Genomic DNA, 17,192 nt, shown 5'->3' on the forward strand with positions numbered 1-17,192 from the left:
AGTTATGCATATGGCGGTTGTCAGTGACTCATACTACTACCAACCTCCTAATGGCTTTCCTAACCTTCTTTTTGTGCAAATATTTTATGCTGTATTTATTATAGTAGTATAAAATGCTGGTTTTTTATGTTTATTTTAATACAAGGGTACTCTTGTCTGGCCTTTGCTAGGCCTGTAACTGCGATGTTGTCTGCATCTCGAGCCTACCGATGTCTTGTGAGAGTTCGTCTATTGATGGATGTGGGTAAGATAGAAGGAAAGCTGTTGGATCTTATATGAAATCTATGGAGTCTAGATAGTTGTCGATCCTTTCTAGGTTGAAATTTAGAACTGCTCTGTTTCACCATAGCTGGAAGCTTTGAGGTGGTTAGGTTGTCGATGTGCATCAGATCGTTTTCTCCAATTCTGTTAGGTTGTGGTGGTGGCGCTTTAATGATTTATTCCTTATGCTTTTGGTGTTGAGGTTTGAGGGCAAGTGGTGCTTGGGTGTTTGAGTGCTAGAGAAGAATTGGAGCTATTGTTTTTGGCTTTCTATGGTGGTTGTGCTTTTAAGGAGCACGTTTCGACACAAAGTTTCAAGCCAGGGACCAGTTTATACTTTTCCAATATTTGTCGGCCTTAGAGCCGATTTGGTATTAGGCTTCCAGCCTAGTATGTTGAGTATATTGGGGTCTATCTATTATTTGTAAACACATTTAGTTATAATTTAATTTGGGCCCTCGGCCCTTGTAGTGTAGGTTGGTATGGATGCTTCCTCTGTACTCGGACATCTCATGTACTATCCTTTGCCTTTGAGCCTTTTAATCCAGCAAGGTTCTTTATATGATAAAAAAAAAAAAAAAAAAAAAACACAAGACAGAGAGAGAGAAGAAGAGTTTACGAAAATGGTGGAGGAAGACTGAGAATGTGTCAAATATAGGGATCCCACTGGAAAAGATACACCTACATCACCCAAGAAGTAATTCAAAATGATTCTTGCCTATTTCATCAGCAGTCAATAACTAAAGTCAGCTTCCCGGGGAATCAAGTAATTAACTTCACAGCCAGTTGGATCAAGTTCTATGAAGGATCAAACATGAAATTTAAGTGCAAAATACAGCTAATGAAGGCATGATGTATCAAATAATTCAATAGTATAATACACAATTAATTTTTGCCTGTATGTAGGGCCAGAACCATGATGGATGATTAACAAATAAGATATCATCCAACTCCTTGGACTGGAATTACACCAGAGGAGGAAACTAGACCAATCCTCCATCACCCATAAGATTACCAGATAAAGCAATACACTACGGAGAGCAAAATAAAAAGATAGGAGAATTGGGGAAGAAGATGGGAGGACGATTCCCAGCAAACCACGAGAATATCCGCAGCTTCTGAAAACCACAGGCATCAAGGAGACATAAATGAGATGGCATGCACAACAAAATGTCCACAAGTTGATTCAACCATAGTTCATTTCCAGCTTGCCTCAGCTTTTTCCTCCCCCTGGAAATTAAGGCGGTACAAAAGTAACACAATCTTATTTAAGGTTCAAAAACCAACCTACAAAAGGAAAAACATTTCCAATATCTCCACCACCAGCACCAAATCAAATATCACAGTCCCCAGAATCCCACAGCTCCCACAAAAAGATAAAAAAAAAAAAAAATTAAAAAAAAAGCCCTAAGGCCACCAAAGGAGATTCTGACGAAACTCATGATCACAAAACAATTCTGTAACTACTTGTTTAGACGCAGATTACATATTCCAACGCAAATGAACCTACTTACATCTCATTACATCATAAGAGGCTGCTGCCAAAACTAAATTAATTTAAGCAACAGATATATAAATGCATTTACCATGCTCACAGCTAAACAGAATCAAAGTTTACCATGCTTGGTTATTATCTTGTGCTCTTATTTTGTTAACTCAATTGCAAAGGGAGGGATGGAAAAACATAAGCTTTTTGATAAGTATATAGGTGCTCAAAGGATACTTAAAACTCACTATCCCAAATGAAAAGTGGTTATTAGCAGAAGATAATAGGAAAAGAAGGAAGAATATGATCCAGGTTGCTATTCAACTCTCTGATATCAAGTTGTTCTGCTCTCTTGGAAAGTGAAAGAGGAGGAATACCGTGGGGGGGAGAGAGAGAGAGAGAGAGAGAGAGAGAGAGAGAGAGAGAGGGAGAGAAGAAGAGTAGGTACCCATTGCATTGCTGGCCACTGATCCCAGACTTTGCTAGACTTCAATGCTCACCTAGACACCCAAGAAATCAACTTCATCTGAACTTTCCTCGTAGACAATGTAAGCAGAGTCTCTACTTTCTTCATTGCCACTACTCTGGTCACTGTTATAGCTGCTTTCTGATGTACTCATGAACAGGGAACTATCTGACGTGTGACTGCTCAATTGTGATGGCAGGCTGACTTCACTATTTAGCTCACTGTCAATCATTTGTTCTACATCAATAAAACTGCAAAATCCACACCACAACCAACCACGGAAAATTAGTTCCAAAGTCCAAACTTCCTTGGCCTTTATTCTCCTTGCTTTAACATTTTAAAGAGAAGAAAAACATGGAGATTGAGTTCTGCTTTTCCATCAAACCATCAACTAACCTTCCATCTGGTGGAAAATCAGCCAGCAAACACATATCAGGCCTTGCTTCCAAGACCTGCTTTACAGGTATCGTTCTGCACCATCCACCAAAATGTAAGATAAAGATGCAATTCAAAGAAACTACTGTAAGCATAACGAATACAGAATAATCAATTATTACCTTAAACTGTAACATCTATGGTACCAGTCACTTTCAGAAGCTAAGCCTTCCCTGTTAGACACATCCTAGTAAAGCACAGTAATCAAGCATTAGAAGAAAGCCAAGTATCAAGCTGGATGTCTAGAATATCAACAATATCAATCAACCCACAAGATGTCGAAGAGACTTGAAATCTCCTGTAAGAACAGCTGTCAGTAATCGAGCAACTTCCACCTGCACATGACAAAGCAGCAAATATGGATGAGTTATTAGTTCATATATATATATAGTCGGCCCTCTTATATTTAGTATTTAATAAAACTATAACTACATTATCCAATAATAAATAAAATTTGAAAAGAATTCTTTGACACTATTAATTATTAAAAAGAATATTTAGAAGAAAAATGTTATATATATATATATATATATATATATATATAAATTTTCCTTCATTGTGTTCGGTTGAAGTAAATTTCACAAAATTTTATAGCATATATTTGCAAATTCAAAGTTTATGTAAAATGAAAGCTCATTAAGAATTTTAATCCATTAAATCAAAGGAAATGATTAAAGCTAAATTAAATTCAGGCGAAATAGATAAAATTTCTAAAGGAATCCATATTAGTAAGCCACTAAATTTCATAAAACTAAAATAGCACTTTCAACTTTACCATTTCAGTTTATTTTCTCTCTCATTCTTCTCTTGTGCCTTTTATCTCTATATATTTTTCTTCTAATGTAATTTATTCAAAACACAATATTCATTTCATTTAAAGTGAATTCTATAGTTATGATTTAACAGATAAAATATGAAAAATCAATTTATAAATGAAATGAATTCTCAATATTTTCAGCCAAATATAGCGCCAGAGTTTGTTTTTAATGCTTATAATTGGTAGTAAATTTGAAATCTTAGAAGTTATCGAATCTAAGAATTTTGTCTTATGCTTGCCACCAAAAGAAGAAAAAAAAAGGTGAAGTAAAAATTATAACATTTATTAATAAGAAAGTGTTATCATCATGAAATCATTTCAGAGAATAACCTTTTCCTCGTCGAATTAAAAACTAAGTATTTAGCCTGTACTTTTATAATAAGTGATTTATTGATTTTAGGTTTATGTATGCGACTTACTTTGAATATATTAATTTTATCCTATTTAAAGATTTTTATTCCATAAACTAAAAATTAATACTTCCAATATTTAATAATATTTTAATCTATCAAATATAATTATAAGAAAGTCTAATATATATATATATATATATATATATATAGGGGGGAGATTATCCAGTCCACCTCTTTCAAATGCATGCAATCTCGTAAAATCAAAACCTCCAAAAGATTCCCACCTGAGCTACCTCCAAGGTTCCTATTCATAAGAAGTAAACAAACTTATTATAACTAGATAAAGAAATTATATGATCAATGGAAATTAATTAGTTCAAATAAGCACAAACCTCAAAAAATGTCCTGTAATGGAGTATGACGTTGAGAAATCGACATATTTAAGTTTGCGAAATCCCTACACAAGAAGGCAGAAAGATCAACAATTCCTCTCAAACTTGCAAGGAACAAGGTATTTCCTACTATTCAGAATATATAAACATATAACACCATCAAGTAATTACAGCTTCAATTCTGCAATATACACACATATATATATATCAAGAATACAATATATACATATATATTACATATTTTTATATTGAGCTCAGATCTCATTATGATCCAACTTGTGAACTAGAGATACGGGTTACAAATCTTATCTCATTAGACCAAATCATGTTTGTAGAATTAATATTGGACAGATGTCCTTAGAGCAGTATACAAGCATCATGCATCAACCACAAAATTATGAAGTGTTGATCATAATTCAACTGTTTTGAAATGACAAGAAAAGGATCATGAAGATAAGCAATATCATTTTAGTAATGTAATTAATGGGAGATGAAATTCAAAGCATTGTGCTTGAAGGCTACAACTACGATATTCTCTCAAGCAACAAACAAAAATACTTTTCAGTTCCACGAGCGCTCCAGCATCAAATCAGCATAGACTATTCTTTCTCGGTGTATTCATTTTGTTACACTTGACCATAGTGAAAGCAATCAAACAGAGAGAGAGAGTAAACTGACTATATTTACATGGCAATTTTTTTTTTTTTTCAAACATGTAAACTTGGGAACTTGCGGTTGCAAAAATGATAATTGCAGTCATTCAGCTCTTCAACATACCTTCACAAGAATGCGAACTTTACAATCATGCAGCTTAAAGCCTCTGAGGGCCAACGAGGTTAGATTTGGACAATTAGTTACTAAATCCACACAGGTTGGCGATTTCAAACTTTCATCTCTCCCTGATATCAAATAAACAGTGAGAAAAAACCTTAAGAAAATGGAACAGAAAATCCTCATCAAGAAGACAGTGCACCTGTTTTTGAAGATTCGAAAAACAAGCGCTCTATCAAGGGGCAATTCATGCTGACTGACACCAATGTTTGCCTCAGCTCAACATGTCTGCTCCACGCCAGCAAAACCACCCAAAACACAAACAGATTTAGCAACCAATGGGAAGCGAAAAATAGTTTTTATTTTCTAAGAAAAAGAGCTCAATATGAAAATAACAGAAAATACAACAATGAATGCCATTACATCCAATTAGCACAAATTAAAAACTAAAGTTGCAAACTGGACCTTAGAAAAGAACATCATAAGAGAAACGAAGGAAAAATAAATATTGAGCATCAAAGTTAATCTGAATGGCAACATGTCGTGTTCAGGGAAGACAAGATTACGAAGTTAATGTTAATTTTGATTCTTAATTCGTATCTTAATTTTTAATATTAATTATTAATTTAGTGTTCCCAGCAATATATAACACCAACACCTAATTACACTAAGAACTACAAAGTAACAATTCTAAATCATCTTTGTGACCTAGTAATCATTACCATGTTATGCATGTTCTAAAACAGATATTAATATTATTGAACTAAGAGAAACTTACAGGCCAACAATTTCCAGGTCAAGGAGAGATGGGCAAGCTGACAACGCCCCATAAAGTGAGGTATTATCCATTCTTTCAATATTATAAAGGTGCAACCTTTTCAAAAGAGTCCTTACATCATAATAAAAAAAAAATCAATAAAAAATCAAGCTACAACATTAAACCATAAATTTCTTTCAATCAAAGTTTTTAAAACATACCCTGCAGCACCACTATCCCCAGTCAAAGAGTATAGGCATGATCTAGTAAGAATAGACGATTCCTTCCCTTGTCTGGTTCTTTTATCATTCCATGAAATATTAGATACATCTACTGAATTCCTGATGCTATAAACTAATGTCTCACAGGACCCAGGAGACGACGTTGGTCCTGGTACTATACCAAGCTTAAGTGACCTGATGAGTAACCATTTAAATTCAGCTAAATTACTTCTAATAAATTAAATTCACATAAGAAAATATATAATCTTACTGAAGTGATTTTCCAGCGCGCTGAATCATTGTAGAAACAACAGCATTATTAACTTTAGGAACAACTGTAGTCAAGTCAATATTAGCGTAGCACAAAGGATCCATTGCACATTTGTGGAACATTGAACAAGTTGCAGCTGCATAGCATAAACTTTGAGTATCAAGCATTGAGAACACCTGCACACATAATAATTCGCTAAATCAAATTCGTAAAACACCAAACCACAAAAAGAAATAATTAAACAATAAAAAGTAGAAAATGAACCTTGATAGTGAGATCGGGAGGTAGGACCCAGGTAAGGGAATTATGTTTGGAAGAGCGTTTTCTGGAGGAGCGATTACCCGCTTCTAGGAGTATAGAACCTAATTTAAGGGCGCGATCGATGAGGACAGACTGATCGGAGTCGCAAGGGGAAGATTCGAGAAGATGCTCCAGCGAAAGGTCGATGGAGAGAGAAGGCGAGTCAGCTAGGTCTAGAAATGTTTGGAGAAGGCCGTCCACTTGGTGGTTGTTCATGGCGACGGCGGTGGAGGCTGTAGCTGCGGTGAAGGGGCAGGGACGCTTGGCCATGGAGGTAGGGGTGTGGAGGAGGGTATCCATAGTAAGTTGTGGTGGATGTGTCTGGGAGAGGAACAGGGAAAGGAGAAGGAGGATTAGACATGATGGATTGGAATGGAGGCTTTGAGAGAGAGATGGTGTACGGTTTTGGGGATTTCGTGACACGTGTATGTTTACATGGCGCTTGCGTAGTTCGTGGAGCTGGGTGGCCTACGTGCTTGTGTATCACCTCCTGTGGTTCTAACATACCTCGTTTCACTTACGTGTGAGTTTGAGAATTACATTGTTATGGATCATGGATGACATGACATGCTGCGTTCATTGCAACAATAGCCCATGGCCTAATACTTTTACTATATAACCATATGTCGCAATTCTTTTCTTCTTATTTTCTAAGGTTTGCTTAATCAAATTATATTTCAAAAAATAATACATTATTTTGAAAATAAAAAATTGGATTCCCATGTTAAGAATAAATAAAAAGAAAATGAAGAGAAAACATGAAAGCATATTAGCTCATAACTAGATTAATTATGGAGTTTAATTTTTATTAATAACTTTCAAAATATTTATATATTCTCTTTATTTCATATTAATTGTATCTTTTTCAAATTAAAAAAATTTCAATTTTTTTTGTCACTTTTATGTATCTAGAAGAGCATTAATTTTTTCTAACTTATTTATTATTATATTTGAATAGATGTAATAAATTTTGTAATAACTATAAAAGGATAATTTAGTCTAATTTAAGTAGTTTTTTCTTATAATTAAGTATAGCAGATGTTTTCTTAATCCGAATGAACTACTAAAAAATGACAGTTATTATAGAATAGATAGAAAATAAGATATTATTATAAAATCTGCTGGATTTATTTCATGATAATTTTATAGATAAAATAAGATAATTCATAAATATATAAATAAATATAGGTGATGTGCTTTATAGTTTTAGTTTTAAATATAATTCTAATTTATAAGTTTTTATTTTTGACACATGAAAATTAAATTTATATATAATTTTATTGATTTTTTGTATTAATTTATTAATTAATAAATTATATTTTTAATTAAATACTCATATATTAGTTTTCTAATCAGATAATAACTTTAATCTTAAAAAAATAATATTTTAGATATTATATTTATTAATAAATTAAATTATTAATTATATAATTATTTATAATTCTAAAATATAATAATATTAATTATACTGATAATATTCATTTATATAATATTATATTAATTAATAAATATTTTTAAAATAATTTTTATATTAATATGCTTATAAAATTTTAAAATATTAAAAAATTGAGAAAAAATTAAATTATCTAATTTGCTGTTATTTTTAAAATATAATAAATAAATAGTAAATATTAATTTTTAATAAATTTTATTTATATACTTGATTTTATAATTATATAATAATAATAGACGTGAAACGCACAAATAAACTACTAGCTTATTTTAAGGCTCGGATAAGATTTAAATTCTACTAATCACTCTTAAAATAGCCCTATGTGACGCCCACGTATGGACGATAAACCTATAAATATGTATAATTTATGTGATTTATCTATGAAATGATTAATTGAGATGTCCATAATATTTCAAGTGGCATCTGCTATTTAAATAAAAGAAAAAGAAAACGATATCATGCTTGGAAATGTTTTAAAAGTTACAAATATAACATTGATGTTACAGATCTTGCAAATTGGATAATGGTTCAACAAGGAATCATTCAAGCATCATATAAAAGTGTTCACATCTCAACCATTTCTATGAACAATAAAAGCATATTCAAGATTCAACAATCAATTACTCCATCTCTAAATCACATCATATGTCGTAAACTTGCTTGCCAGTAAACTTAACCTCAATAGGACTAACATTCTTTCCGATGGATCTAAAGTTCTGGCCTACACCTTGACGACCAGGGTTCACTTTCTCAGGATAAACTCCATCCTTAGGGTGAAGATATTGCACCTCTCCATTAGGAAACACCCTGTAAAACTGGTACTTGATCTTGTACTTGGATCTCAATCTAGTGCCAAGAGCCAAACACTGCTCTTTCCTGGCCAACTTGAGCAAGTTAGGACCCTGCCTCATAATAGCTGCGCCTCCAGTTGGCATCTCAAAGATTTGTTCTTTAGGGGAATCCCATGTGATGACATAGAATTCTTCAACCTGTGCCTTGCGCAGCAACCCTCCAGTGCTCCCACCGAAGATTGGCGATGGTGTGCTTGGGTCCAACTCTGGTGGCGTGAAGCCTACTGGGGCCTCTTTCGTGGGAGTTTCAGTTTTCTCTTCGGCTGCAGCGGCAACTTTGAGAGATCTTTGGGTGGTCGAAAAGGTGAGAGGCTTTGTGGTGCTAGTGAATGAGAACGAAGAGGTTGGTTTCCATGGAATCAAGTTGGGTTTTGGAGCGGTGATGGTGGTGGGAGTAAAGAGACCGGATTGGGTTGCCATGACTTTGCCAATTTGGGAGGAACTATTGTGGCTAGTATTTTTGTTTTATCAGTTTGGCTGACTGAACAAGGAAGAAAAGGAAAAGAGGATTTTTGGATGAGTGGTGCTGTTTCGTATTTGGATCTTTGGATAAGTTGATAATGCTTCGACCAATATAATTTCTCAATTTGATTCTTCGCCCCCACCAATTTCTACTTCTTTAATATCTTATCACTTTATAATTGCCTAGGTGGCTTACAACGGCGGCCCCTCAATATTAGTGATTAAATAAAATAGATATAATATATTTTTAATCATTTGGATTTTCTAATTTTATTTTATTAAGTCTTTTAATTTTTATTTTATTTCTCTTATATTTTTATCATTGAAGACTTAATAATTCTTAATTAAAGTAAAATAAAAGTATAAATATCGAATAGAACAAACAAAAACAAATTGAAATTTCAAAAGCTCAATAAAACAGATTAATAATAGGTTTTGCCAAAATAAAAACTGAGGTACCCATGAGCTGGCATTCACTTCCAATCCCACCCTACCCTCACTAATGAAATCTGAAGGCATTTTCACCCTGACATAAACACATCAAGAGCACAAAGTCTAAGGATTGGTAGAATAACAGGGGAAAAAACTGTGAACCCAGTCGGCAATACACCATAAATCTTGTAGGAATCTATCACGAAAATCATAAAATACCAACTAGTAATTCGCAAGTCACATCCTAAAAAATTGGATGCCCTAAAGTTGGTCTATCAAAATCCCTAAGAAATCAAGTTGCTTGGGCAACAAAATAAAAAAGCAAGGTTTGTTATTCACCTAGTTCTTGTTAGGAGTCAGACAAATCACACATAAAATAAATAATACGTAGGATCATAGTAACTAAAGAAATTGCTCATCTTTACTCCAATTTTTTTTTCCCTAATTCTTGATATTCACTTCCAGCAAATGTTTCAGCCTTGCCAAGAACAAATTGATAAATATAACATAAGGGTCCAACAGTAAATTTATCAGTGCAAGCAACAGGGCATCAAAGTAATGGCACTAAGAAAATGGTACAGAAACGAACATCATTATACAACTTCCAACGTTATACCTAATTCTCTTCTGGACCAGCCATTAGCTGAAGTCTTCCCTCAGAAGGCTGATTACCGCTATGAACCCTCTCTTCTGCCAGTAAAGACTGTAAATCACTACCATTTGCCAGGCTATTGAACTCCACAGCTTTAGATGGCATAGTAGGATAGCGCCGTTGGCAAAAGGTCATCAACCTCTTGACAGACTGTAAATATTTGCGCGTGGTCTCATCATTCATAATGTGGGCCACACTATTGGTATAAATCTTCTCACGAGCTGAACGTTCATGAATACCAACCATAGTGACACCAATTGGCCATGGTGCATTACCAATTGCCAGCTTAATATAATGATCCATGGCAGCAAGGTAGTCTCTCTTCATGCAGCACTCAACCACCACTAGCAAGGCTTGGCGAATATCATCAGGAAGAACCTAAATAAAGAAAATAGCACAAGTTGAATATGGATATGTAAGGAGTGAGCATAATTGTTGATAGTGGAGGAAAGAAATAGAAAGCACAAAATGAGCTTTTTTCACACAATCTGATATCTGTATGCTGTGTTCATGTGCATGCTCGTATTCCTGTGTATACGAGAGAGAGAGAGAGAAAGAGAGAGAGAGGATCACAGTAATAAGCATGGTAGACAAAGTAAAAACTCAAAGGCAATCACACCGCAGAAAATAAGTTGACCAGCCAAAACTGAAGTGTAAAAGTGAAATCATTCTTCACCAAAAACATTAGAATAATTTATCCTTCCTTCCCCTATCTTCTTTCTCCCCCTTTCAATTCAGTTATTCAAATAATCTAACATCATGAAAATATTCTCTTTGCTTGTTCTTTTTCCTATTTCATATGATTTCACTCTTCAACATGTTCATATCGTCAGGATAGGCCAGTTAATGGGATCTTTCTGCGCTTATTTGGTTGCATAACCTTTCTCTAAATTGGTTTGGAAATGCTGCAGCTTTAAGAATGTGTTTACATGGTCAGTTTGTGAGGTGTATCTAGACTGCAGTCCAACGACTCTCCCTTAACATAAGAACAAAACAAAAATAAGGAATTTTTGTCTGGCCAGTGCTAACAAAAAAGAAACACATACATCTACCGTAGCCAAAAAGCTTAGACAGTGGCGATTTTCCAGGCTTAGACAAGAATAAGGCATTAACCACACTGGTTCCAAGAGCAGCTTCAAAAGTCATCTCTAACCACTTTTGAATACCACAATTTACAACTACAAAGCTATAGAATTTTCTGCAAGTTGTGGCACTGGCAATTATGAAATAAAAGCAATATCACGGATGAAAGACTTCAATATAGGTTTGTGACCGTAAATAAAAAGGAACCCTGACATTATACACTCAGATTATCCATATATCAAGGATTGAAGATATTTATTCTGTTGCTATTTTTAAAAACTGATGGTGCATGCTTTACTCCTGGTCTTCCAGACCATATTAGAAGGTTCTTAATTTTGGACATTTATAAGTTGGCACCCAAAATCCTGATTCACAACAAGATTTCTTTAAAAAAGGGTGGGGATTTCAGTTGTTTTATGTGTAGTTTTCTTTGGCAATGTAGGATTAAGACTAGACAATCTTCTTTTTCAGCTCTGACCTATCCTCATAGGTTAATGCCAACAAGCTCCACAAGAAAGTTTGATGTCATTCACAAAATCTTGATTCCCAGTGGCCTATCAAGCTTGTTCCAATCATCACTAGAACAATGGGCAAAGCATTTTATCTACACTTGAACTATTAACATAATACTAAACTAAGATTGCATGCGAAAAGATGCAAGACAATTGATACACCTAAAGCATACTCTTCTGAAAAAAATAACACAAATTAGTTAATGCAACAGTAACTTAAAACTTTCTAAAAGAGATAAAACAGAAGCAAGTAGTCTAACATATTACTTCAGCAAAAAATCCAGGCATTGGTAGAAAACTACAAGTGCAAAAGGAACAATAAGAACATTCATTTAGATCCAACAACATAAAGCTGTCTCGAACTAATTAGCAAAATGCAGCTTACTACTAATTACATATGCTCCTATCAACTGCTCATAACACATTGAAACCCTTAACTGCATTAGTCAAACCGCCTTGTCCATTAACAGTATATTTTCTATGCTTGAACTCTATAAGTGTCAGCATACAATTGACAACAAAATATATCATTGAAACAAAAATAATATTCAAAATAGAAACACTGACCTTCTTCCTGCAAAACTTGAACAAAGGATGCAAATACCTAGCACACTGTTTAAAAGTAGCAACCATTGACTTCCCTTTAGCAGTCCTCTTCTCAGCTTCAGCCATCTCATCCAATTCCTGTTTCCATTCAATCAACAACCTTTTAAAGAACACCAAAATCTTATCCTCATCACACAACTCTTCGAAGTTGGCCTTCATTCTTTTCAAATCCTTATCAGCATCCACACCACCACTGGAATCACCATCACCACTCATCTCTCTCTCACCTTCCCCTCCCTCGCCATCCTCTCCTGCGCCTTCCTCCCTATCTTTTCTCTTCCTTTCGCTCACGATTCCACTCTTCTGCCGCTTCCTTAACTCCGCAATATCACGCAGAAAATCATTCGTCTGCCCTTCAGTCATATCACTATCCACTTCAAAAATTCCAGCTTTTAAAACATGTTTTAACCGATCAAGACGAGCATCGTCGTCTTCGCCGAAGAGAGTAATCGGCTGTTTTAGGAACCGGAGGCGCCGGATTACTTCTTGTTTGGGAAGGATTAGGTTATCGATATTTTGTTCATTGGTTAGAGATTTTGATGTGGTGGCGGCGGCGGAGGTGGTGGTAGTGGTGGTGGTTGATGGAGTATTGGCTGTTGATGAGGTGGAGGTTGTTGTGGTTGCGGTTTCGGTGGAGGAGGATTGGCGCTTGGCTTTGGCTTCGAGTTCTTGTTTTTCTTGTTCGCGGAGTTTCTGAATTTCTTTTTGCTGGATTTCGGAACGCTTGAAGACTCGTTTACCGCCGGTGTCTTGTGCTAGGGATTGGCGTTTTTTGAGGAGTTCTTGCTTTAGGAGATCCATCTATCTAATCTCTAGGGTTTTCACTTCCAGATGGTGAAGAATTTGATTATCATCAGAACCAAATTATGTCAATTAGGAAACCGTCGCGTGGGAAAGGGATTTTAATATTTCGGATGTGACCCCTTTTTTTTATATTTCTTTTTTCCAACATCAACGCGAACCCAATTTAGCCTCATTTTATAACCCAAAAAGAAAAATACCCGAAATAAATTGTCAAAATTCCTTTCTCTATATAAATAATTAAACTGTGAAATGCCCTTTCGGGAACAAGAAAAGGAATAATTTTACTTGGCAATGATGCCAGATGAAGACTGGATTTGAGCATAATTTACTTGTGGTAAACAGATATTTACTGCCTTTGCTTTCCGCATAAACATTTGCAAGCATATTATATGGCATGATATGAAGCTTGTAATATATCAAGCAATATGCACAAGTTTGCTGCTCTGGACATCATCATCATTGCCCTGTTAGTTGTTGCACAACCACATAAACAGGTGAATCGTCATTAAAACAGGCACATGATTTTCACATTCCGACGAAGGATCTAATCAGCGCTCAATCTAACTAGCTCATGTTTACAGGTACAAAATTTCATTCCCGCGTATTGGCAGAGCATAAGCAGAGGAAGGAAGAGAATTCAAGTTCCAATCTTTGATTACATCATTGAATTTTCTTCCAACCATATGTATCTTCAGAACCACTCGTTACTTTTTTCCTTCGTTCAGCAATCATCTCTGCATATGCCTGTCAAAAAATGTGAAAAGACAAAAGAGAAATTCAATAATGCTGCACAGTTAATTCTGCTGATTTTATATTTGTAATGGATTATCGAATACCAAATGCAACAACCAACTCTTTCAACCATGACTATCATTTTTGAAAGTGGGATGGAATCAAATCAATACTAAAACAAGCATAGATGCTAAAGTAAGAGATAGATGTATATTGAAATTGTACAGTGAACCAACTTCATAGAGGAGAATCTTTTCTTTTGAACAACTCCAAGGTGCATCAAGTCAACACACCCTTTTTAAGATGCCTTGATATCATAGGCATCTCTAGAGACACTTGACGCCCATTTAAAGACCAGCATCCAATGCAAACAAACAAATTTTGCACAGGTGTCAAGCAAATTTTCTGCAAATTCAATTTTCCATATTGCTTCTCTTTTTCTTTTTCTTTTTCTTTTACTGAACTTTTTCACTATCCTTGTTCCGCAACATTATGCCATCAGCCCTTATATCACCATTTTAGGCCTATCTAAGCACTATTTCTGTTAACCAAAAAAGCGTTGGTTTCAGAAATATGTTTAACTGCAAAATCAACATCAGGCATCTCCTTGTAGCTCCAACTTTTGAGCTCCAGAAGTAGACAGGAGGTTGATGGTGTGTGTGAGGTTTCAATGAATAAAATGCTCTAACTTCCAACAGTATACAATCTTTTCCAGACTTTCCAAAGTTCAAAACAACTATAAATACTACTGAAGCCAAGGATAATAGATTATGATTGATTGGTAACTTCTAATTCAAAAACCATGCTAAGAAAAAGGAGAACCTAGTAAGTATACATCAATTAGTAGGTGATATCATACCTTAGGATAAGAATACAGAAAAATGTACCACCAGCTGCATACTAAAAAGAGTACAACCGATGTCACTACAACTGAGTGAAAAATCAACCAACTGCATGCAATCCCGGAAACTCCAGTCACTGCTATTGTCCACGGCTGACACCTGGTGAGAAATGGATAAATAGGAATCAATTAACACAATTTCAAACAAGCACACAGATGCAACAGTGACGTATGTTCAAATGAAGACAGGAAAGACTAATTTAAAACATTAGAATTTAGATGAACAATGATCAACAGGAAAAGAAAAAAAAAAGGTTAAATATAGATAAGGGGAATTTAAGCAATTAGCTTTACTTCTTAAGCCTCAATTCCTACATATGTATTAGAACATTCAAGAGAATTTGAAATTTGCTATATCTACAGCTGATTATACAAAATAAATCTCACAACGGATGATCAAAAGAGCTCAACTTTGACAATTCAGATCATAAGAACTTGAGGAGTCCTCAGCAACCGAATGAACAAAAACAGGTAGACATATGGATGGAGATTGATAGGCCTATGGAACGAGAATATTTGGCTATCAAGAACTCACATAAGATCTTAACTAAATCAATTTCAAACAATAAATAATACAGTTACCGCTAGGTTATCCCATCACTCCCTCTTCACAGTGTCCCAATTTCTATTTCCCATTCAAGAACTCGCAAATAAAATCCTAGAAAAGTGGAACTCGAATAAGAGATAATTATATGAAATTCATATCAAAATATCTTAAACTACATAAAATTTTAATCTATATTAAGTTCACAGTTCTTTTGGAAGTCGTACATAATAATGAATAAAGATCGAAAGTTAATTAATTACCATGACGGCTTGGTGTCCCAAACAGAATCATATTCAAGAGAAAGATAGTTGAGATAGCCATCCATATCGTCAACGACACCATTTTCATCCAGGAACTGGGACTCATTAGGGTCACTTGAATTCCCTCCAAATACTACAGTTTTGCCTCTAATTTTGGCAGAATTGAGAGTGTATGAAGAGATGTTTGGCCATGAACTACGTTTGCGGAGATGGGTTCTTGAGGATGAATCATTCTTTAGTCTCACTGGTGAAGAGAAGGAGTAAGACATAGGAAACAAGAGAGATAATGTTCCCATTTCCAGTTCTTCTGGGTCACTGTTGAGGAGCGTTCTTTAGTTGCCCTGAAAGTGAAAGGTCGTTAATTAGTTAAATCATTGCAAAAAGAAGAAGAAAAATAAAAGAAGTAATCCGGCGTCGTTTACAATTCAATCAACCAAATCTCAATGAACAATCTGGGAACCATTAGAATTCAAATCCTTGTCTACGTCGGACCAAAAATACCCATTTAATTTTTCTTATAAATACATCGTTCATGCGTATAGAGCAAGAAAAACACACACGGCTGTTATAGGGAAAAGAAAACCTAAAATCCACTCCAAACTTTATTATTAGTAGCATGGATTTTGATCAGTATATGATAAAATCAACTTAACATCAAATATAGTTTTCATAGGCAGATTGATTAATACAAGTAGATTTGCAAAAGCATCACCCCAAGATTTCGTCCCAGGTTTGTTTTTGTAAAGAACAATGAAGAGTGTTGTGTATTGAAAATAAGAATTCTGAGTTCTTTACAGGAAGATGTTGATATATATACATGATTTGTTGTATTGGAAAAATATTGTAACGGTTGCTTAACAGCTCTTTCTGCTAAGGGTATGGGTTGAAGTGACATTTCCTGCACAGCAGGAAAGGTTGCTCCTTTTTACCCTGAGGTCTGTGATGATAGGTCTGCACAGGCAACCTAGCTTGTGCAGCCTCTGAGACCTCAGCTTCTTTTCCTATTTCTTCAACACTCTCCCTCAAGGTGGATTCGAGTAAGTTTATGGAACCCATCTTGCGGAGGATCATATGATGATTCTGCTTATCAAGAGCTTTTGTGAATATGTCTGCCAGCTGGTCTTGACTTTTGATATAGGGAGTCTCAATCTCTCCCTTTTGAACCTTTTCTCTAATGAAGTGAAAATCAACTTCAATGTGCTTGGTTCGTTCGTGAAATACGGGATTTGATGCGATGTGCCGAGCAGCTTGATTATCGCAATGCATTTGCATTGGTCCTTTACTTGCAACTTTCATGTCCTTGAGGACTTATTTGATCCAAATGAGTTCGCTTGTGGTGGAAGCCATTGCACGATATTCAGCTTCGA

General features: G+C 34.9%; 4 protein-coding genes across 6 annotated transcripts; all 4 read right to left on the bottom strand.

Annotated features, from left to right (window-relative positions):
- Positions 1 to 1,100: 1,100 nt before the first annotated feature.
- Positions 1,101 to 6,920, bottom strand: LOC8272028 (F-box protein SKIP17). Of its 2 annotated transcripts, XM_048376679.1 has the most exons (13): positions 6,495 to 6,920; positions 6,231 to 6,406; positions 5,960 to 6,154; positions 5,760 to 5,870; positions 5,184 to 5,269; positions 4,988 to 5,109; positions 4,211 to 4,275; positions 4,050 to 4,122; positions 2,921 to 2,983; positions 2,771 to 2,835; positions 2,610 to 2,684; positions 2,196 to 2,464; positions 1,101 to 1,491 (listed from the first exon to the last, which is right to left on the bottom strand). In XM_048376679.1, exons 1-12 carry the CDS (start codon positions 6,828 to 6,830, stop codon positions 2,248 to 2,250), a joined length of 1,584 nt encoding a protein of 527 aa, XP_048232636.1. In that variant the 5' UTR covers positions 6,831 to 6,920; the 3' UTR covers positions 1,101 to 1,491; positions 2,196 to 2,247. The 2 variants fall into 2 exon arrangements, with proteins under 2 accessions (XP_048232636.1, XP_048232642.1); XM_048376685.1 differs by lacking the exons at positions 5,760 to 5,870; positions 5,960 to 6,154 and having other exon boundaries at positions 6,495 to 6,918.
- A 1,522-nt stretch (positions 6,921 to 8,442) lies between these two features.
- Positions 8,443 to 9,343, bottom strand: LOC8271085 (photosystem I reaction center subunit II, chloroplastic). Its single transcript, XM_002520681.4, has one exon. It carries the CDS (start codon positions 9,252 to 9,254, stop codon positions 8,625 to 8,627), a length of 630 nt encoding a protein of 209 aa, XP_002520727.1. The 5' UTR covers positions 9,255 to 9,343; the 3' UTR covers positions 8,443 to 8,624.
- Positions 9,344 to 10,148: 805 nt separating this feature from the next.
- LOC8271084 (pre-mRNA-splicing factor 18) lies at positions 10,149 to 13,542 on the bottom strand. The gene is made up of 2 exons (XM_002520680.4): positions 12,543 to 13,542; positions 10,149 to 10,758 (listed from the first exon to the last, which is right to left on the bottom strand). Exons 1-2 carry the CDS (start codon positions 13,380 to 13,382, stop codon positions 10,345 to 10,347), a joined length of 1,254 nt encoding a protein of 417 aa, XP_002520726.1. The 5' UTR covers positions 13,383 to 13,542; the 3' UTR covers positions 10,149 to 10,344.
- A 228-nt stretch (positions 13,543 to 13,770) lies between these two features.
- LOC8259591 lies at positions 13,771 to 16,555 on the bottom strand. Of its 2 annotated transcripts, none has more exons than XM_015720188.3 (4): positions 16,538 to 16,555; positions 15,826 to 16,166; positions 14,977 to 15,118; positions 13,771 to 14,129 (listed from the first exon to the last, which is right to left on the bottom strand). In XM_015720188.3, the coding sequence occupies exons 2-4, from the start codon at positions 16,119 to 16,121 to the stop codon at positions 14,046 to 14,048; spliced, it is 522 nt and encodes a 173-aa protein (XP_015575674.1). In that variant the 5' UTR covers positions 16,122 to 16,166; positions 16,538 to 16,555; the 3' UTR covers positions 13,771 to 14,045. The 2 variants fall into 2 exon arrangements, with proteins under 2 accessions (XP_015575674.1, XP_002520725.1); XM_002520679.4 differs by lacking the exon at positions 16,538 to 16,555 and adding an exon at positions 16,248 to 16,403.
- Positions 16,556 to 17,192: the final 637 nt, after the last annotated feature.

The sequence above is a fragment of the Ricinus communis genome, chromosome 1 (genome assembly GCF_019578655.1).
Source record: "Ricinus communis isolate WT05 ecotype wild-type chromosome 1, ASM1957865v1, whole genome shotgun sequence".
Classification (NCBI taxonomy): domain Eukaryota; kingdom Viridiplantae; phylum Streptophyta; class Magnoliopsida; order Malpighiales; family Euphorbiaceae; genus Ricinus; species Ricinus communis.